The sequence below is a fragment of the Microtus pennsylvanicus genome, chromosome 19 (genome assembly GCF_037038515.1).
Source record: "Microtus pennsylvanicus isolate mMicPen1 chromosome 19, mMicPen1.hap1, whole genome shotgun sequence".
In the NCBI taxonomy this organism is placed as follows: Eukaryota; Metazoa; Chordata; class Mammalia; order Rodentia; family Cricetidae; genus Microtus; species Microtus pennsylvanicus.
Window position 1 is genome coordinate 3,185,817 of NC_134597.1, and position 23,381 is coordinate 3,209,197.

At 42.3% G+C, this 23,381-nt stretch overlaps 1 protein-coding gene across 1 annotated transcript in view; it reads right to left on the reverse strand.

Annotated features, from left to right (window-relative positions):
• LOC142838463 (serum paraoxonase/arylesterase 2) overlaps positions 1-23,381 on the reverse strand; it is a 31,610-nt gene that overhangs the window by 7,789 nt on the left and 440 nt on the right. Inside the window, exons 2-3 of the mRNA XM_075953940.1 lie at positions 10,896-10,966; positions 2,227-2,282 (exon numbers count right to left, since the gene is read on the reverse strand). Of these exons, the coding sequence (XP_075810055.1) occupies positions 2,227-2,282; positions 10,896-10,966 (127 nt within the window). The remainder of the gene's footprint in view (positions 1-2,226; positions 2,283-10,895; positions 10,967-23,381) is intronic.

A 23,381-nucleotide genomic window follows, 5' to 3' on the forward strand; every position in this document is an offset into this window, starting at 1 on the left:
AATGGTTTGAAAGCCTTGTATGGCAGGCCTATCTCACCCTCCCAGCCTCCCATGACCATCTCTCATCTCATCCAGGCTTCCTGACCCTCGTTAACAAGCAAGGATGTTCTCACCCAGAGTTTACTCCCAGACCCACTGCCTGAGAATGCTTCCTTCCAAGATGCAGGGCTCCACCCCTCAGTTTATTTATATGTGTCCCAGAGGTCACATTTCTAGCGAGGCAGCCTCCAAGTATAGTATCGGCCTCCCCCTCCCCTTAGCTCACTTTCCTCCATTCCCCCTCCTGGTGTCACCAGCATGCATACATTTTAAAGCTGATGTAAGGTATTAAGTAATAGGTGGCATTGCATGGGGCCAGAGAGAAGTATATAGGAGGTGAGGTGATCACCACTGTCCTCCACACAGCTTGTGCACCCAGTTCTCGGGACCTGTGTACTGTTCTTGCCGTGAACAAGTCTCTTCTCACCAGATGGGCGAGATTAGCACTCTAATCTACCTGAATTCTGGGCAGTGTCCTTAACAGGACATAGCTCATCTCCATCCCCAAATGGCCAGCGTGATGCCAAATGCACCGTCACCCTCCAATGCCCCATCTCTTTGTCTCGTCTTGACCAGAATGGTAGAAACGTAAGCCAGGACTCTCTCCTATTTCCTGCTGGATCCCAGCACCTGAAGCATGACAAATCAATCAATCCATAGTGTCTCCTTTGCCCTGTCCTGGACCATCATCATTTTTATACGGGTCTGTTAGGGCACTCTCTAGTTTGTTCTTTTGATGGCTCTTACGTATTCTGGTACCAACGTCCCCCACCTAACACACCAACCCTTAATCACCACGTGAGTACCTGTGTCTGGGTGGAACACAGTTAACGACTTGGTCTTTGGTATACTATGGGGAAAGACTTGGCATTTTATTTATTCATTTTGAGCCCAATTCTTCTACAATTACTGGCAGTCTTGTTAGTTGACTCTCTGGGTCATTTAAAAAAAACAACAACAGAGCCTCAAATTATCTGAAAATCATGACCATGTTTGGATTTTCGGTCCACTTCCCATTTCTTCTTCTTGTTGTATTAGGTCATTAGGTGTTCCAGGTGACTGGTGATAGTTTGGGGGCACAACAGTTTTCTACCCTCTTGAACATTAATAGGAACGTGGTTCACATTTTACTGTTAGGAGTGGTGCTTGCTAGGGACTATGGTAGAGCACATTGTTAATCCCAGGGCTTGGAAGGCAGAGGTAGGTGGATCTCTGTGAGTGTGAGGCCATCCTGGTCCACAGAGTGAGTTCTAAGACATCCCCCCTCACCTCAAAAAAGAATGGTGTTTGCTGTTGATTTCTGGGGACTCCTCTTGTTTTCAGTTCACTTGAAACTTTTAATTGAGTGACTATTGTATTTTATTAACAGCTTTTACGAGCTTGCAGATATTATCTGGGTTATCTGGCTAAGTATAAAATGCAGAGTCCTATTCTAAAAGGAAGCCTTATTGAGATAATAAACCATATGTGAATTCACTATTTTGCTCAGATTATCATGCAGTGTGGTTATATTTTATGTAAATTAAAGGGCACAATGAAAACACAAAGACTCATGTTACACACAAAAATGGACATCAGAAGAAATTCTTAATCTTTGACATCTGTCCATGATTGCCTAGTTTCACACTAGCTGGCCCAATAAGCAGAATAATCTACAGCTGTGTAGGACTTTACAACAACCCTATGTCAGCAGTTAATAATCCTCTCCCTTCACTTATGCCTCTCAACAGTAATGTGCCTCCAGCAGCCACAGCACTGCGAGAGGGTGATATCTTTTTGTAACTACAGGAATGCCTTCAACTACTCCAGTATTCCGATAGGTTTTATTTCTATTTTTTCAAGGAAGGGTTTCTCTGTGTAGCCACGGCCATTCTGGAGCTCGCTCTGTAGACCAGGCTGTGCATCAGGGAGACAAAAGGCAATTGGTCAGTTAACAAGGTCTTCAACTCTACTTTTTTCAGCCCAGACTGACCTGTCTTTTTCTCAGGATTTACTTTGGGAGGTAAGGAATTTAACATCTGTTTTTAGTCTATGGGTGGAAATGATTGACCCAGTCTGTCCCCAACGGTGTGTGGGACGAGAAGATGGTACTCACCACACTAAAGAAAGCCAGCCCATTGGGACGAGAAGATGGTACTCACCACACTAAAGAAAGCCAGCCCATTGGGACAAGAAGATGGTACTCACCACACTAAAGAAAGCCAGCCCATTGGGAAGAACATCGATGTCCTCAGCTCCAGTTTCTGCAAGTTCAAGGAGAAGATAAATGCCATCACCAAACACTGCCGTTGATTTAAGATAGCATAACTGTGGCTTTGTTTACTTTCTCCGAGGGTCTATTTCTTCGGGGATGGTTCTGATTTCTTTTCCAAGGCACTATTGTTTTTAATAAATGTCAGTCTAAACCCTCTCTCACAGTGAACTTCTGACTTTAAATGCTAGATATTTTATGTTTACTCAAATCAAAGTCAAGTTATCACCACATTTCCTAGTTCGATACAGAACAAGTTGACATCTGCATACTTGTAGGGTAAACATCCAGATGTCTGTATAGAAGTAATTGACAACAGGGGAATATTACTTCCACAAGGAAGAACCCACAGTCATTTAACCATGCAAATCTGCTGTTCCCCTCTCTGCTCATTCAGTCTGAAGCAAAAAGACATTTTTCTCATTAACAGAGAGAAAACACCTGGGATTACATATTCCCTCTCAAAAAAAAAAATGGAAAAGAGACTGTGGTTATTTGTTTTCATAAGCAATAGAACTTTCAATTTAATCTTAAAATTTAAAGAAAAACTAGCAAAATAAAATTAATGAAAAGTACCATGGACCCATGCCCACTCCGGCTTCTGACTCGAGTCTCTGGGCCAGGCTACAGTTACTATTGATTGCTATTGAATGTGTACAGTATCCTCCACACAGCACAGCAGAGAATTAGCCAGAAGACATTCCCCACTGCCTCCCTATACACATTTCACAGATAGACAATAGAGATCTAAACACAAGAAAAGGTTTAAAAACTCCTTTTATTAAGCCAAATCACGACACATTCTTTCAGTCTGCAAGATCCAATCTTCCTCCTTAAGACCACTCCAAAGGTTATTTATTCCTGAGAAAATTTCTAGGCTGTTGAAACCAAAAGCATTTATGCCACCATCCTGGTTTTGATTCATGACTCTGCCCATAGGTGGGTTTTTTTTTCCCCCTAGTATCCCTTACTTGATCATAGAACAGGAAAAGAAAACATAATTGAGAACACGGAGCACGTTTATAACAGGGACCCCCTGTTGGGTCCTCAGAAGGAAGTCTTAGAAAAAGATGCTTAAGCATGTTCTAGCTGTGAGGAGGGGATCCTGGGTCCCTGAGGGCCACAGATGGGCTCCAGAGAGTCTATGAACCTGCTTAAGTTCTGTGCATTGAAAAAAAAAATGTCATGTTTATATTGCAGATGAGAACTGGTGTGTGACAAGCCGACCCTGGTTTTGCAGAAGATCCATGCAAGGGTCTGTGATAAGCCCCGATGTCTAAGAATCACCAGACATCCTGCTATGTTCATCTCTGACATGACATGCTATGTTCTAATTGTTATCTAGGAAGCCCATGCTGGAACTGAAAGAAAGAAAAAAGACTCTAACATGTTTAATTCCGTTTGGGAGTTATCTATCATTGCCCGAAGGTGGTCCACAAAGGTGCACAGAGACAAACACATACATGCACACAATTCCAGTCTAAGGATTTTTTTTCTGGGACCACATAGAAGAAATTCAATTAATTTCCCCCCTGAAAGTCATTTAAGAAAATTTAATTTTGTGTACATATTCATACTTATAAAAAGGATGACAAGAACATCACCGCTGTTGCCTGAGTGGGAGAAGGATGAGCAAGTTTTGTTTTCTACTTTACTCCTTCTGCCTTTCAAACTTTCTAAAGGCTGCAGATGGAGCTTTGTAAAAAGATTCATGCCTGGAATTCGGGGGGCTGTTCAACCACCAACCCCCAAACTAAATGCACATATAACGAAAAGAACAAATAATTCAAAAACAAGATAAGGATACGATTTTCCACCAATACCAGTAATGTATTAATAACTAATAAGACAAATTTAAAAGATACTTCCATTTAGCCACATTGTACCTTTCCCCCTGCGTTTAATCCTATGGTCTCACTCCAGTGAGGAAACTGAATTTTGTGTCTTGTTTTTTGGGAATATTTTCGAGATCTTCTTGCCCATGCTCATGTGTATAGCTAATATCTCAGGAGTTTTATCAGCTCCAATCACCCCTTCCAAGACTCCAAGTGAAATCATTGCGGCAGGAAAGAGCTTTCTCCTTTCTGCAGTGATAGCCGCTAATGTAATTCAGTGCTTACGAACGATGCGCTCTTTGTAAGTAATTTCCATAATTTCAGAACACTCAGAAGCAGTATCACTTTCTCATATTTTCTATAAGAAGAAGGATCCTGTGAAAGGTTAAGCAAATTATAAACCAATCAATCAATGTCTCCAACTGGGAAGGCGGGATGGAGTCCTTTGGTATGACCTACAAGAAGCAGCTTATTAGTGAGTAAACTTTCCGTTAGAACCATACGCTGGTTTCCCCTAAACACACTTGGGCCGCAAGATCACTCAAAGGGCAGAGCTTGTCACACAACCTAACTATCTGAGTTTTAGTCCTGGGACCCAAAGTTGTCCTCTGATTTCCACACAGTGATAAATTAATAATAAAGAAGTAAATAAATAAATAAAATAGATTTCGCTTTGTAAATTCAGTCACGGACAACACCATATTTGGGTGTTTGCTTTCGTGTCTTTTACTGAAATCATCATCAATTTCAAATCTTGAAGCTTTCATTAAAACCCCCTTTAAAGGCCTTTGTCTAGGGGTTCCTCTCAATCAGCACATCTGGCTTTGGACCCCTCTTCCTACGGCCACTGTCTACCTGTGTCAGAGAAGGCAGCTGGTATTAGGATCCCACACTCTCTCCTGTTCCCTCTTAGGAACAGACACCTGCAACACAGCTCCACAACTGTTTGCTGACATGGAAAACCACGTGTTTAAGTTCAAATCAGCAGGGCACGAGGATAAAGGATATCCACAGCTATTGGGCAAAATGAGATTTAAAACAATCTGCGTACATTCTTCTTCCCTACCCTTTCCCGAATTGAAATGCCAACAAAGGAGTTAGTTTGTAATCTTGTACAAAAATGTAGGTGATATGTTGGGGACAGTTTTATTACACCATTAACATTTGCTCCTGAATGTTGACATGAAAAGCAGCCACCTGATCACTCCAAGCCCTTTCCTAGACAATGTAATAGAAAAATCAAAATAAACCTCTTTAACCACTGTAACCTTCTGACAGCAACATAGGCCTTAATAAAACAAAAAGGGTATATGTGTATTTCTGTAGCCTGTCTATTATTATTGTTATTATCATTATTATGTTCCACGTTTGTAACTCAATTTAGTCTGAACTTTTCAAAATAAACCAAGGTAGCCTTAAATTTATGGTGTTCTTTCTGTCTCGCTTCGCAAGTTTCAGAATTACAGGCCTATGTACCACATCCTCCCTCTTTCTAAATTTTTGATTCAATACTCTGGTACAGAATGCCAATCCCTCAGAAAAAAATATAATACATCAAAAAAGAATTTACAATATCTGCATAATTATCTAGACTCCTTGGCTCTCAGATTCTTATGTGTCATACTAAAGAAAAAAGGAAACATAAATCTGTATATCATTGGCTTGGGCTTACTTGTCTAATTTTTACATATGTAGGTTGTGGAGTAAATGGTAAAAGCTCTAAACTCAAAATGGAAGAGAAAGAGGTGCGGTAATTGAGAGATTAGAAACTTTGTCTTGAATTAGAGAGTTGGCTCCATGGTTAAGAGCACTGACTGCTCTTCCAGAGGACTTGGGTTCAATTCCCAGCATCCTCATGGCAGTTCACAATTATCTGTAGTTCCAGTTCTAGGGAACCCAACACACATGGCAAGACATCAATGTACATGAAATAAAAATAAACAATTTTTTTAAACAAGAAAAAAATTTTGTCATAATTTATAACTCTGAACGTCTAGTTTTTGCAAAATAAAATTGTTTTGAATCTTAATCTAAACTCAACCTAACCAGTTCCTGGCATTATCTTTTACTATGTAGATACTGGAATTGCACTAAATTGTCAGTATGTGGAAGCTTGCCTATAAGACAGACCAGGAGGAATTTAAAATGCAGTGAGTTGTAAACAGATATTTCACTGCAGGAGATGTGCGTCAGGCATGGTTCATAGTCAACACCTATTACTACGACAGAAAGACATTATGATAAGATATATGATAGAAATACATCCAAAACACTTAAGAGTTACAAAGAGTTCATTTCCAGTGATGATGAAGGTAACATTGTAGAGTGTGTGTGTATGTGTGTGTATGTGTGTGTGTGTGTGTGTGATGGGGATAGAGCATTAGCAGGAAGGAGTTTCCACTTAAACAGATTAGTGTCAAGTGCACAACTACTAATGTTTCCCCAGATAGTTCATCCTTGCCCTTGTGCCTACCACTAAAAGTGCTTTTGTGTACATGGTCCAGCACATTTATTCCTTGTAATCAAAGATTACTGGATAAACAACTGCTGTCAATATTTATACACAGAAGTTTTAGTAACCATTACACATTGCTAACATGGCACTCAGCAAATGTTCATATGGTGTGTTCTAACTACAGGGCAAGAGCAAAACAGAACGGAGAAAAAAAGCACAATTGTAATTAGATCCAAAAATGTATCCCAAATGCGCTTCTAATCGCTTATCGTCTCCGCTCTGCTGGCTTCTGAAGAGCCTCGGTGGCATTAAACACTTCAGGAGCGGGGCATAGGGGACATACTTCCCCCTTTTCTCCGGTTCCAGACAGCAGCTCACACACATCACAACATAAAGGTCACAACACACAGACAGACGCCTGTTCGGAATACAAATGCTACTGGCTTGTTTTCCTCAGAGTCACGCTTCGTTTCAGCGAGCTGTAACACGAACATACTTGGCAGTTTGTCCAGTAATGTGTCTGATTGTGCCCTATTATCTTTTCTGAGACTGAAAATCACAGAAGGTGGCCTTCACAGAGCCAAGGGCTGTTTAATAATGTGACAATTATTAACTCAAGAGCAAAAGTAACCAAAGAGTTCAGTGATCCAGCCTTCCGCTCCTGTCCAACACTCTTCATAGATGTCTCTTGGCTCTTGCCAGACCAATTCTGAGCCTCTCTCTCTCTCTTCTCTCCTCTCCCCTCCTCCCCTCTCTCCCCCTCTCATTCTTGTCAGGCAAAATAAAGTAAGATGCTGGATTATTTGAAACTCCACAAAACCTTCAGTTCCAAAACCGGCTGTATTATCTAGCAGAAATCAAGTCAGCCTTGCTTCTGATTCTAAGTCTGTCTCGGTGATAGTAAGAAGAAGCAGCCCCACGCAAACTATCCAGTGCAGGGAGAAGGAAGTAGGACTAGGAAAAAACAAAGACAGTAATGAAGAAAGGGGGCCGGAAGTCATGGGAAAGAGTCAAGAACACGGGGCCAGCCGCAGCACACCTGCTGAGAAACTCTTTGGTGACACGGAGAATGTGAACTTACTATAAATGCTATTTGGACTTAGTGTGGCTATAAATCTGTAGCATTATTAATTTTGTCAACTTGATGGTAATTCAGTGATGATTACCAGAACTTGAAACATTTCCTAAAGACAGAAGTCTTTCTGTTAAGTATATTTTCACAGATATACAAACGCAAGAGTAACAGTGATCACTGATTTGTGCAGGGAACCCTTCAAGGTAGGGTGAAAAGAAAAATCCAAAGAAAAGGAGGACATGTACATCAGGTGTTCATCCAAAAAAAAAAAAAAAGAGTTAGCACGCGGAGTGCATAAAGAACTCAGAAAACCGAGACCAAACCAAACACCAAAATGCAAAATCCAACTGAAAAATGGGCAATTTTTTGATAAACATTTATCAAAAGAAGAAGACATACAAAGAGCCGAGAAAAAAAGCTGAACATCTTTTTATTAGGAGGTACAAGCCAAAGCTGCAGGAAGATAGATTCTAAAGATGGGGAAGCTCTTTCCTGTTCCTGAAGAAGTCTGGGGAATTCCTTTGTTAAATTAAGATGGGATTCCCCTAGGAAACGCTCTATAATCTGGACAGGAACTTATAGGTAAGAGATTATAATTAGCAACCAATAAAATAGACCAATTTTTAACCTTAACGTTCAACATGGGAACCCATACCAGCGCTTTTGAGGCAGAAGCAGAAGGATTTTTTTTTCTGTCCTGGAACTTGCTCTGTAGACCAAGATGGCCTTGAACTCACTGAGATCCACCTGCCTCTGCCTCCCAAGTGCTGGGATAAAAGGCGTGTACCACAACTACGCAGTCCAGAAAGATTTTTATGAATTTAAGGTCAGCCTGAGCTACAAAGTCAGTTCCAGCTTAGCCTGGCATACAGAATAAGCTTGTTAATAATGAAAATATATTTGACATTACTGAATTTACACTGCAGATGTCAAGAATGATGAACTCTACATTTTACTACACATATCTTTTAAAAATTTAAAGAAACAAAAAGTTTTACAGTATGCCAAATGTACATTTAAAAGGAGAATCAAATAAATCATAGACATGGAAATACTCAAACAAGAGGCTAGCCTGGTCTATCCGGTGTGTTCCAAGCTAGCCAGGCCTATAGTGACTATATCTTAAACAAAAACGGACAACCCCCCCCTCACACACACACACACAAAACCAAATCAACAAAACAGCAACAACAAGAGAAATGCTGAGGTAGGACTGGGATGGTCGCTCAGTGGAGACAGTGCCTGCCTTGCAGACAAAAAGATCTGAGTTTGATCCTGGCTGGGCAACGGAGGGATCCTGTCTCCAGACAAAGTGCAGACACACAAGGTGGACAGAACCTGAGAACCATTAGCTGAGTTGTCCTGTACTCTACATACAAATGCCCACCTGCATCTGCACACACAGGCACCTGGGAAGGAGAGCGCCAAGCGTGAGAAGGAACACACACACACACACACCTGCACACGTAGACACCTGAGCACACCTGAGAGATAAACGTACACGTTCCAGTTCATGGCTCACACCATTCAGGAACAAGCAGAGTAAAGCAGGAAGGACGGCAGCTCATTAAGATGCCATTTGTGACGATAGTCGTGTATATATTTGCCTGTCTGTGCGCTAAGTCTATGGGGGAGTAAAAAGTCTAAGTCTAGGGCTACCTCTGTGGGGAAAAAAATGAAGTTTGTTGTAGATTTATTTGCCACTTTAGATTGCGTTTGAACATCTAATGTTTATATGAACTTCTCATTGACAGTAGTGTTCAGCTGCTGAAAAGAGAGGTGATTGAGTGGATAGAAGTCGTCAAAACATAGTGCTGAGTGAAAAACTCCCACTTGGAAATATTCAGAACTTATTTAATAGTGTTATTGACTTTGTGTAAGATAGATTTTAATTTGCATTTTAAAAAATCCAACTGTGTCTCCCATGGTTAAAGCTGTCTTATAAAGGCTGGAAGGGGAACAATGTTACTGACTTCCATGCTCTTAGTGTATTCTAAAAAAAAAAAAAAACCCAAGAGTTTTAAAGTCTAAAAACCTTCAACTTTATAAGTAGCTAACAGGAAGGCCAAGCTTCCCATGCTCATGCTACAGAGTAGCAGGACCAGAGCGGAAGCCAGGACTCCTGACATCTCCCTGCCTCTAAACGCACCTTTTAGAAAACCCAGCATTTTTATCACCTGTTGATAAGTTAATAGCAATTACTAAGAATCTACTAACTGCTGGGGACTTTGGTAGATGGCAAAGGTAAAAACCAACAAGACAGGGACTCTGCCCTGGAAGAAACTACAGAGAAGGCGGAGAGGCCCACCCTGTCTGTGCAGGTCCCTCGTTGTCTGCTGCTGACACAGCTGCTCTTAGAAGCTGCCCCTGAGACTCAGACACCATGCCACACCCTACAAAGTGTCAGGAGGGCAGGACTCACCCTGATTACTTGCTCTCCCTTCTGTGTTCACAGCTAGGAAGATTAAATAACAAGGGTTTGTTGTTGCTGCTTCTGGTGGCCTGTATGAGAACGGCTCCCACAGGTTTGCCAGTTGGAGAAGGAGTTGGAGGTGTGGTTTGGTTGGAGGAGGTGTGTCACTAAGGGTGGGCTTTGAGGTTTCAGAAGCAGGTCCAGGCTTTCTGCTTGCAGACTGTAGAGGAGATGTGAGTTCTCCTACTGCTGCAGGGACATGCCTGTCTGCCTGCTTCTGCACTCCTGACCCATAGTGGCCACAGACTGATGTTTTGAAACTGGAAGCAAGCCCCTAATTAGATGTTTTCTCTTATGGGTTGCCTAGGTCACGATGTCTCTTCACAGCAACAGAGAAGACACTAGCTCTGCTGCTGGTGTTGTTTCCACTAAATAGTAGCAAGCATCAGCTGTCACCAGGGAGACGACCCGACGCTGGTGACAGGATGGGGAACAAGATCAATAGTACTCCTACCTAAGTAGAATATACCTTCCTTCCAAATTCCCACCACTGGTTTACCATTGAGATATCAGAACATAGACTGCAGAGGACATGTAAGTTTTAACTGTACCAAAGCAATTTAAAGAAGTCGCCAGAGGAACCAGAAATCAATCTACGAACATATTCATAATAGTCTAAGAAAGAAGAAATACAAAAAAAAAATCTAAGATCAAAAGGAATAGGTACAGGGTCCTTATTGATTGGATGAGCTGTCCTAATCATTGCTGACGGGCAGCAAAGGCACATGCAGCGTCCGCCAGCAAGCGTCTTCCCATACCATACGTACCGATTCCTTTAATCAACTGGCAGTTTGGAAGGTCCACAGACTCTACCTCTCTGGAGGCTTTAAGTCGATTCCTGGTGGAAAACAAAAGGAAACTATTTGTGTATGCATTTCTCGACTCATCTCAGAAAAGGTTTTTAAGTGATATAGGGCAAGCCAAAAAAAAAAAAAAAGGCTGAGAGAGAGGGAGTGGAAGCACATGTAGGGACATACAAAGCACAAGAAACATTAACTGCTTAGAGCACTCAGTTCAACACATGGGCAGGGCTGAAAGACAGAGCTGTGAACTCAGTAAATAACACACACTTGCTCGCAATTTCCTGAGCAAATAGAAACAGAGCCCCAGCCCTGGAGTCTCATGGCTCTGTACTAGAAAGGGAGGGTAGGTGATCAGTCCGAAGCCCAGCGTTCTCCTGAGAGGATCCGAATGAAGAAAAAATGACAACGAGCCTCCCACTGCGAGGAGAAGCGAAGGGCTGGGAGGTGGGGTGCACAGTGAGGTGGCTCAGTGGGTAGAGGTGCCTGCTGCCAAGCCTGGCAAGCTGAGTTTCATCCGCAGGACTCTCGTGGTGGAAGGAGAAAGCATGGCCGTGAGCTGTCCTTTGCCTCTGTGTTGGTACCCTTCTCACCTGGCACGCATACAAAGTAAAAATATGAACGTAATTTTAAAAACAAAGAAAGAAAAGGCTGAAGATGTGGACCCACTGGTAGGGCCCTTTCCTGACTGGCGCAGCGCCTTGAGCTGGCTCCTCAGTGTGGTGTCACATGGCTTCCATCCCAGTACTCGGTCGGTGGAGGAAGGATGCTCAGTAGTCAGAGTGAGGCCAGCCTGGGACCCATGTACATCCCCGGTATTAAACATTTTGAAAGAAACTAACAATTCTTCAGAGACCGGCACATAGCGGGGACTCTAAATAGTTATTAAGGGATTTGGAAAGTTACCATCCTTAGCAATATTTTTAGAGATTTGAAGTTTGTAACATTTGTTTTGTTTGTTTGTTTTGATGTTTGTTTTGTTTTTTGTCTGTTTATTTTGGCCCCGAACTCACAGAGATCCACCTGCCTCTGCCTCCCAAGTGCTGGGGTTAAAGGTTTGGGGAACCATCAACAGAAACATTTGTAACTAACAGAGTTACTTGCTCAAGTGTGTATGTGTATTGTGGTTGTTTAAGGAAGACCCAAAAGTAGTAACAAAGAATGCTGGGGACTGGGGGATTATCTCCTAATTCCGGCCACCGCTGAAGCCTGCCAGGCAGTCTGGGCCAGTGCAGAAGACCCGTCTTTTATTTTGCCGGCCCCATACTGCAGGCTTTCTCCTCCTCCCTCCTGGGCTCTCATCCTTGTTGGTTCTGTAGTCTCCAAACAGACACGTGGGCTGGGGAAAGTTACACCTCCAATGTGGTTTCCACAAGCCATACATTTAAGACTCAAAGTAGCAATTTGCTTTGTGCTCCTCTGTCCCCGTCTCCGACAGCATCTGTCTGCCAGACCTGAAGACGGGGGTTTAGCAAAACGGAGGGATGCTTGGGCCTAGATAACCCAGAATTTATGGGACTGTGCCAAATACACGTTGTAGTTGTTCATGGGATATGTAAAGTTTACATAAAAATGCTTTAAATGTATTATTATTGGATGTGAGGATTATGTGTGTGTTGGGGGAGGGGTACAAGCAGGTCTATCAATATGTGTGAGGTCAGAGGAAGATGTCATAAATTTGTTTTTTTTTTCTTCCAGTTTTACATGGGTTGTTGGGATGGAATTCACAGGTCAAACGTGTAAAGTAAGCACCTTACCCTCTGAGCCATCTTTCTGGTGCCAAAATAAAAATAATACAATTGAATAATATTGTATTCCTTGAAATAAGGCCATAAAGACATGAATACTATGTGAGTATGTAAATGCAATAAAAATACATTAAATAAATAAAAGTTTTAAAATGAATGTAACAGAATGTAATAAATCTCAGTTCCACATATTCCTAGAGCAATTTAAGAAGCAAATAACAACAAGAAGTAGTATAAATAATTGAAGCAGCTGTAGCAAGAGCGGTACTAATAAAAATGATGCCAGCGGCCATAGTGATCAAAGGAAGGAATAGTAAGAATATCTATAATTTGCTATGGGTCTAAGTGGTCCTTGTTTTATCTGATATATCTCAGTGAATTCATTTAATTCTTCAACTAACCTGGTGAACTGAACACCATCCATCCCATGTTATATTTGATAAAACCAACTCAGAGAGACGGAAGCAAGCTTCCTTGCAGCTGTTTGACAGTTTCGTCTCTTCTGTTGGTCCTTTCTTCAGACAAGAGTGAAAATATCTGGGTTCTAGGGTTATCAGTTCCACAGCCACAACCCCTAGCAGGTCAGGGGCTCCCGCAGGTCTCAGTCTTCTTCACAGACAGTAAGGAGGAACCTAGAAAACTTCCAGATCTTGTTGACGTCTTGTGACTCCAGATGCACAGGTACAGCTAATCTGCAGGTTGTAGTAGCGTCCCAAATGCACAGGTACAGCTAATCCCTGGGTTCTAGGAAGCGTCTCGTGTTGTCATAGATGCTGATTTCACACAACTGACTTATGAAGCCTGCTCGACACAACTAGCAGCAATGACCATGCTCAGCAGCCTTTTCAAAGGAGGGCTGGAGGACTAGCAAATCAGTAAACTGTGTAATTGAATGCAATCTAATCCGGGTAGCAGGTTCTGATGGACTGCTACTAAGAAGGGCCTCCTGACAGATGTGATCTAATTGCTAAGTTACATGAGAGCTGTGTGACTTTTAGTTAACTGAGTAATTTACACCTGGCTCTCCTTTATTATAAAAGGAAAGGGGGATTTGCCTAAATCTTGTGTGGCCCAGTTGCCCCGAGAGGCGCCATTTTTCCTGGAAGAGCTCTCCGCCTCTGCTAGCTAGGGGAATACCTATCCTATATCCCAGGTGCCACGGCTTCCCAGAACCAACACTAGCTCCACTTCTCGCCCTTGTTCCACTGTCTTCCCACCGCAGAGGCAAGAGGACCCCTGACCTTCTTGTATCTAGGTGTATTTGAAGGAGTTAAGTTTTGGAAAAAAAAAATATTCCTACTGGGGAAAACACAGAAAGAGAGCCAGCTGCCATCCTTCCTCTTCTACATCTGGAACACAGGCACAATGATGGGCAAAACGGCAGACCTTCTGCACTCTTGAGAGGGATGAGGATGTGAAGGGTTGAACTGTACAAATATAGAAATAATCTAGTTATTTGTTTCCCATGTGATTCTCTAACGGAGAAGTAAAATTACTCGTCCAGGGTGTAGGGTAAATAGCGTTTTCAATGGATTTGGGCCATCTGGCTACCCACCAGGAACCGTTAACTGACAGTCATCAACAGGAAATCAATTTTTTTTTAATTCTGGAGACATCGGTCCCCACCCAGACTGCATCTGGACAGAGGACTGTTAGCTGCCATCTCACCTGAAGACAAGTAGCAATAAGGCAAGCAACACAACAGTGCAACAGGCTCTGAGCAAGGGCGACCCTGAACTACCCGCCAGACCTTCCTCTTCACCGTATCTTACTGCCTTTGAATTTTAAAATGTTGGCAGGGCTTTATCTTCTGTGTACACATGTATATAGAAAGGGAGCTTTATCTTCTATACACAGATTTGAAAACCGTTTGGAATTCACCCCTATGGCCCCTGCAATGCTTACACTCGTAGCTGAAATTTGGGCTTAGGCATGTAAACCTGGGGAATTTTGTTCAGTCACAGAGGAGCGCACAAGCTGTATGAGAACTGGGCTGAAGGGTGCTAGAAACTGAAGAGCCAGTCTAGAGCAGTCCTGAGGAATGCCCATTGGACCCCCAGCTAATCTCTGATAAGTCAGCTATTTACATGTGAATTAGGGCAAGGAAGGTATCTATCTAAGAAGGCAGTGAAGGCAAAAAACAAAAGGGCATTCTCCCCAAGTGTCAATAAATGTACCTTTCATGTGCATAGATCACCTGGTGGAGGGCTTGCCTAGCACGTGCAAAGTCCTGATTTTGGTCCCTAGCTTGGCATAAACTAGGCTTTTATGTGGTTTGGGGGCTTTGCACTCTGTAGTAAGGAGCCATTTGTTAGTCCCTGGCTTCTCAGCCCCGAAATAATCACATAGAAACTATATTAATTAAATCACTGCTTGACCAATTACTTAAGTATATTGCTAGCTAGCTCTTACATCTATAATTAACCTATCTCCCGTATTTTATATTTTACCACAAGGCTCATGGCCTACCAGCAAGGTTTCAGTATGTCTGTCTCTGGTGGTGGCTTCATGGCTTCTCTCTAATGCCTCCTTCTTTCTCCTAGCATTCAGTTTACCCCCCCCCCCCCCACCTCAATTCCCTGTGCAGGCCCAAGACAGTTTCTTTACTAACCAATGCTATTCACAGCATACAGAGGGGAATCCCACATCACCTCTCCTTTTCTGTTAAAAAAAAGGAAGGTTTTAACTTCAACATTGTACAATTAGATATAACAAAAGAGGTATCAAGCACGAATTATAGTTACAATATTTATATCTACTTTATCTTTTATCATGACTAAGGAAAACTATAACTATAAATTCTTCAACTCTATCAAAGACTCCAGAAGGATATAATATTACTTAAGAAAACAGAAAGTTCATTGTAAGCAACTTCCAAAACTCTAGAAATGACAGAGACATCTTGCTGCCTGGACAGTCACCCAAAGTTTTTCTGTACCATTGGGGCATCCATCTTCAGCCTACTGGCCCAAAGTATCTGGCAGATTTTTCCATGAAGCAGGAAATTTCAAAGACAGTTCTGCCAATATTGACAGTTTTGTCAGTCACTTTTTTCTGTGTCCTGCAGAATGTCTAGCAAACTCTTTCATGAAGTAGGAACCCTGAAGGACAGTTTCACCTTTAGTCAAGTTCAGCAGCCATTTCTCTTTGGATCCTGCATGTCCAATTCACACAGAATAGCAATAAGCAGTCCAGGCAAGAGCAGTTTCTTGCCCAAATGGCTAACAAACTTCATGAGGAGCATCTTTGGTGCCCCTCTTCTTCTTGAAGTAATTGGTGCTGCCAGGAGCTGATGTGTCTCATTGTTATGAAAAGTCCTAAGTTGTTAAAGCATTTTAAATGCCATATTGTGAAGGTCTTTGAAAGGTTTGAAGAATACCTATCTAACTGAAATACATCTCTCAATATATAGAAAACCTAAATAACATGACTACAAGCTTGACTATTATAGATGATTATTTATTAACCTATATTTCTTAGTTATACATACATTTTTAAATTAGTTGTACAAACACAATAGCTTAATCAAGAGCAGAAATATATATATATAAAACAAAATTGACCTTTGTATCAATAGAGCAAGATTCATACCAATGTGAAGTATTCATCTCTATAGCATATCCTCCTTTAAATGTAAATAAACAATTATAAACAATATTTGGGAATATGAGTGTAGTTCTCTCCAAACTCCTTCCTGCTTTTTATTGGGCAAAGGAATTTTTGGACAGTGTTTATGGTGACCTCTCGGGGAATCATGATCCATCAAACCACATTAGTCTGGAAGGATTCCACAGGTTCTCATCTTCTGTGGAAGCAAAAGCAGAACCTCTTTTTCAAAGCAACAAATCCTTAGACCCAAATTTTGAAGTCAAGATACCTTTAGAGAATATATGTTAGTTAAGTTTAACAGTTTTTACAATGAAATGTCTCTCTGTAATTAGCTCCTTCACAGTAAAAAAATATTAAAGAAAACACAATAATATACATAATCCAGACTCTCTGTTTTTCCATCTTTATGTGGCTTGTTTTAAATCTATTATTTACTCCTTTTAATCAAGGACTGTACTCTTTAAAGACTTTACCTCTTTTAAAAAACCATTTACATCTTTTTATGACTGTCTATACTCTTTTTCATTTATTTCCCAAGCCTATGTACATTTAACCAACACTGTGACCCATTTAGAGTTTTTTTTTTTAATCTGAATCTGTCTTTATTGTGTATCTATAATTATTTTCTGACCAGAAGCTCTTCTTAAAATGCTAAGCCCTTGTTATGAACTTAAGTGGCACCATTGCTAGGGGAAATATGGCACCATCTGTTCACCCCACCCATCCAGCATGGCAGAGCTGTTTGCTGCTTCTGAGAGCCATGCTCACAGCCCTATTTTTAGGCATTAAGCAAGTTGTAGCACTCTGTTCACAAACCCCATTTAAATGCTCCATAGCCAGACCTCCAGAAAGAGTCAGAGTTTGTGCTGACAGCACAGCCCAGAAAGCCAGCCTTTTAAAACCACAGCTTTTTTTTTTCCTACTATTGCTGAATCAGGAAAACCTCTCTTAAAGGAGCTGCAGCATGCCACCAGCAAGCAAAGCCCCTTCAGGAAAGTAAATGTGGCTAAACTCCTTTTTAGTGTCTAGAATTCCTTTCCAAGCCCTCTCAGGATTTATGGAGATTTAGTCAACCATGTTGGGTGCCAATTTGTTGTAGGGAGACCACTTGTTTGTTTTTTGGCCACCTGGCAGGTCAAACCCCAAATAATCATACAGAAACTATACTAATTAAATCAATGCTTGGCCAATTAGTTAAGTGTATCGCTAGCTAACTCTTACATCTAGAATTAACCCATCTCTATTACTTTATATTTTACCACGAGGCTCATGGCCTACCGGCAAGGTTTCAATATATCTATTTCTGTCGGTGGCTCCATGGCTTTCCTCTAACGCCTCCTTCTTTCCCCCACATTCAGTTAATTTTCCCTGCCTACCTCTATTTCCTGTGCAGGCCCAAGGCAGTTTCTTTATTAACCAATGGTATTTGCAGCATACAGAGGGGGATCCCACATCGACGCTCAAGTCTTCGTGATGGCCCAGTGAGCCATCTCCCTATCCAAGAAATTCCAGACTTCGGACAAAGTGAGGAGCACAACGCAGTCACACAATAAATGACAAGGAGGAGGATGGCAGACACAGAAACAAAAAGACTACCCCATCTGAACTGGTCTGAAGGAAACTATGGAACTTCCTGTCAGAGCTATGTTAAAAGACATCTGGCATCTGCTAAGATGGCTCAGTGGGTAGAAGTGTTGTTACTCAATCTTCACCTGAGTCTCGTTTCCAATCCTAATAGAGATAAAGTAGACAGAGAGAGCCAACTCCCGGGTGTACTCCACACACACACACACACACACACACTAATGGCAACATGACAACAATCAAAGTATTTTAAGTTTTGAAGGCACAAACATTTAAGCGAACTGTTGAGACGTGTGTCTTGGGGTTTTCTGCCCACACTATGTTCTCTAGTGTACTAAAGTCTCATGACTCTTTCCAAGTCTGTCTTTGCAACAGACAGCAACTAGCCTGGGAGTGCTGGCCTACTTCTCCTCTGTTGCTCAAGAAGGGAGGGGCAGAATGGGTGGCAATGGAGCAGCATCTTCCCAGGGGAACCTTAGCCAGCTACAGCTCAGTGGGATAAAAGACAACTTCAGTGACATTTATCCACTGGGGACAAACGCAATGAAAATTTATCCATTGTTTATCTAAAATGCAAGTTGAAATTTAAGTGGGCATCCTGGGAGAGAGAAACAGCTTGACAGCCAAAGTTCCATTTTTAATAATTTACTAAGCAAATAGAAGGCACTAGTTAGTGCAAAAAAGAGCAGCACAGAGCAGCCATCTTTTCTCCTGGCTCTGAAAGGCCTTTCCAGCAGGGAGTCAGAGCACCCCATTCTTTGAAGTGGGGTCTGAGAAGAGCAGATTGCATTTGATCTTGTCACCACACTGCAGGCAGGAGACTTGGGCTATGCTTTGATGTGGGAGGTCCTTCTGTCTATGTGTTGTTTTCATTGGTTAATGAATAAAGAAGCTGGCTTGGCCTGTGTGATATGGGCAGAGTAGAGCTAGGCAGGGAAAACTAAAGTGAATGCTGGGAGAAACAAGGCAGAGTCAGAGAAGCCACATAGCCCCTCCGGAGACAGATGCCAGAACTTTACCCGGTAACCTACAATCATGTGTTGATACACAGATTAATGGAGATGGGTTAGTTTAGGATATAAGAGTCAGCCAGAAATACACTTAAGCTATTGGCCAAACAGTATTGTCAATGATATAGTTTCTGTGTGGTTATTTCGGGAGTCTGGGCAGCCTGAGACGAACAAACAGCTTAAACAGCTTCCAACTACAATGCTTCAATCAGATGGTCACCATACTCAGCACAGGGTGCCTAGTTAAACCTACCTGCTGTGCAATGATGTCACAGACTGCACACTTATACTAAAAACATATTCTTTGTATATTGCTAAGAATGACGGGGGCTGCTTAGATGGCTCCGTGGCTAAGGTGTTTTCCTGCACCAACATGAGGACCCGAGTTTGGACCTTAGCACCCGTGTGAAAGCTGAATGTAAGAGCACAGGCTCCAAAAACACAGAGAAACCCTGTCTCGAAAAATCAAAAAAAAAAAAAAAGAAAAAGAAAAAAAAGAAAAAGAGCATAGGTCCAAAATCCGAGAAATCTGAGTACGGGGGCAGCAAAGACAGGGGAATCCAGGGAGTCTACTGGCGAGCCAGGCTAGCAGGATCAGTGAGCTCCTGGATCAACGAGAAACCCTGTTTCTCTCATATGACAAAGTACCTGAGGAAGACACTCAATGCCCACCTTCAGGTATGTATTGTGTGCCCCCATACAAATTCATACATGTATGAACATACATATAGCATATTCACACACAAAATGGTTCTCTGTTTATCTGAAATTCAAACTCAACTGGTAAATCTGATTGATTTGGGGGTTTGGAACAGGGAACAATATGACTGCCTGACACTGACCCCCACCCCACATTCTTACACGACACCATTTAGACCTTCAACTATCCAATAAAATCACCAAGTCACCAGCTATCTACAAGACCACTGCTCATCAAAGTTCACCTCAGTCAAGGTTTTGTTCGTAAAGAAAGTTGGCACCAAGTTGTAAATGACAAACCCTCTGCATTGTGTGTGTGTGTGTGTGTGTGTGTGCGCGCGCGCGTGCATGTGTGTGTGTGGTGTTGTGTATGTGTTGTGTAAGTGTGGATGCATGTACCCATGTGCATATATGTAGAAACCAGAAGAAGACCCTGGGTTTCTCCCTCGAGCACTCTCTAGCTTATCACCTCGGGACAGCCTGGGTGGACAGGCATGCATGGCCCTGTCTGATTTTCATGTGAGTACTTGGGATTCCAACTCAGTTCTTCATGCTGGCACCACCAGCCACCTCCCCAGGCACATCAGTGTGGTCTCCGTTCACTCTTCTTAAATTTATAACTATACTTGTCACTCAAATGGACTTCAACTTTGGACTTTAAGGTTAGTAAGAAAAGGCGGGAACTTGACTACTGACTGAGAAAACTTCAGTCCATGGAAGCCCAATGATTTAACTATTAGCAGGGACTGGACGAGCCCAGGAATGTTTGTGTCGTGTTCTTAATACTGAGAGCTAAATGGACGGTACAAGAAAAAAAAAAGTCACTTAACTCCTAAGACCTCAAAAGCACAGAAAACAAAAACAAGAGATTACCATCAAAACTGGAAAGCTTCTGTGGAATAAAACAACCAACTAACAGATTTAAGAAGCAACCCACAGAATGGGAGGGTGCATTTGAGATACATTTGATAATAGCCAATACCTGTAAGAAATTTGCATAAAGCATGAGTTTTTAAAAAAAAAAAAGCAAGGCAAGCAAACAAAAACCCAAATAAGCAAAAGCCCTGAGTAGGGATTTCTTAGAAGAAGATGAATGATGGCCAACGTGCTTATGAGGAAATAACCAATGTCACTAATCATGGGAAATGCAAATCAAGCTCTCCAAGAGATAGATTCTATCACTCTAGTTACAAGGACTGCTGCTAAAAAGAGATAACGCAGCACGAACACATATCTATCCTGGAGACGGGACACGTGGTCCCGCATTGCCTGGCATTCTACCACTGAGCTACACACCCTGTTTAAAAAGAGAACCTTTTTTTTTTTTTTACTGTGGGTGATAATGTAAAATGTTATGCCATTATGAAAACAATATAGAGATGCATCAAGATTTATTTAAGTAGAAGGACCATATGGGATCCGGCCATCCCGGTACTGGACATCTATCCAAAGGGAATGAGACCCATTCTGAAGAGACTCGTGTGATCTGTTAGTGTCTTAACAACTCTACGTACCGGCTCCCAAATAGAAACTCCCTGACAGTCCAACAACAGGTGGAAAAGAACACTGTGGTGGACATGCAAAATGGATACGATGGAATGCTATTCGGTGAGAGAAAAGGATGACTAATCCCAGCACTGAGGAGGCTGAGACAAGATTTTCGTGGCACAGATGCCAGTCTGGGCGAGAGAGAGAGAGAGAGAGAGAGAGAGAGAGAGAGAGAGAGAGAGAGAGAGAGAGAGAGGCACTGTCTGAAAGAGTCAGGAAGGATGGAGGGAAGAAAAGGAAGAAAGCAAGGAAGGAAAACGGGAAAGTTCACAGATAGGTATGAAAATTCATAAAAGAAGTTGAAGTATAACAGTGGATTCCCAAGACTAAGGATGAACCAGAGGTGGTGGAGACACTGGCCAAAGGGTACAGTACTGTGATAAAAGACAGGGGCAATGAATTCTGCCGTGTCTTCTAAATAACTGCAGAGACTCTTAACAATGGTGTATGCTTCCAACTAGGAAGAAAGGATTTTCACTATTCTCATCTCGAAAAAAAAAAAAGAGCAAGTGCTTAAAGTAATAGCTGTACTAATCATTATAGGTTTTATATAATATATGTGTGTGTGAGTGTGCACACATGTGCACATGTGTGTATGTGTTGAAATATTAACATGGTAACTCATAAGTATGTATACTTACTATATATATTGACCAAAAAGACAACCTAGCCCAAACCCCTCTAATGCATGAATGCCCTTCAGATGCATGACAATGAAGGCCAACATTGCCATTCCCTACCACAGGCAGAAGCATCCTTCTTATTCCAATGCTCCAACCCCCACACTCTTCACATTGCCTTATCGCCAAGTGAAACTGCAGCTGTGGGACTTTGGAATTGTCCTTCAAGCCATATTATCACTTTGGCCTTGTCTCAATCCTGGGGAAACAGTCTGGGTCTCCTTTATCATCTCCAACCTTCTGTGATGCTTTCACCGCTGCCCCCCCCATGCAGTCCAGTAGCTCTCCACTCTTATGAAGCTCACACCATACACAGGAGAGGGATGCGGTCTGTGTAGCTCTCCACCCATACAATGCGCACACCATACACAGGAGAGGGATGCGGTCTGTGTAGCTCTCCTCCCATACAATGCACACACCATACACAGGAGAGGGATGCGGTCTGTGTTTTGCTTTTGTAGTATGTTATTGGGGCTGGAACCCAGAACTTCATACATGCTGGGCAAGTGCCCTATCACTGAGCTACAAAGCAGATCTTTAGGAAGGAGCTAAACCGCAAAGAAAAGAAAATCCTGTGTATCGTACTGGTGTGTGCCTGTAATAGCAGGAGATCAAGAATCCTGAGTTTCAAGACTAGACTGAGCTTTTAAAACAGAGGATACACAGTACAACTTCATATTAAAAAAGAAAAAATGCAAACCAAAAATCCAAGGCTTAGGCCCCACGTCGAGCAACTGAATTAGAATTTGTCATGTAGTGCCACTTGGACATCAGGGCTCCGGGAGATCCTGTTATCCAGGTACGACTTCTCTGCCCTTCCTGCTTATTTATACAACGTAGAACTCCTTAGATCAGCTTGATACTAAACAACCAATAAGCACCAACGCTTCCATGTTGCCCAACAAGGAGAGCCCAAATTTGCAGCCTCAAACACACCCTCCAGGCTTGTCCTGCCCTTCTGTGATGTCATGTTGCCCCTCAGTTGCTGCCCCCTTGCTGACACCTCTCTTGCCAAGGGGGATGGTCTCCTTCACCCACCATAGCGGTCAGATGGCTTCACCTTTGGAGGGCGGCATCTTTTCTGTTTAACCCTATAAATGGTCCCATTTTCCTGTTTTGGAGAGCCAGTTCCGATATTTTTCTCCTGTATCAGAAAGGACTTGACTTAGGGTTCCCAGTTCTCTACAGGACCCTGGGGCAAAGTGTACCTACTACCTAGTAGGCGCTCAACCGTTCTGGAACTCTTTTGCGAGAGGCTTATGAAGTTTGAGTTGGTAGCTTGAAAGCATGATATCTACCCAGAAGGTTTTCGCTGTAGTTAAAAAATCTAATAATCGTTCGCCCTGCTCCTGGAGCTCTGGTGAATAAAGAAGGAAATGATGTAAGATCAGTAGCTGTCTTTCTCAAGCGTCTTTGATCTCCAGCGCCAGGACTGGGGCGCTGAAGTTTCCCCAACTATTATGCTGGGGAGGGATGGGTTCCGGCTGCGGAGAACAGCACCAGTGACCTGAAATAAAGCTGTATAATTAGAGCGTCCACGCATGAGTAATGGTTTTGTTTTCAAATTAAAGCACT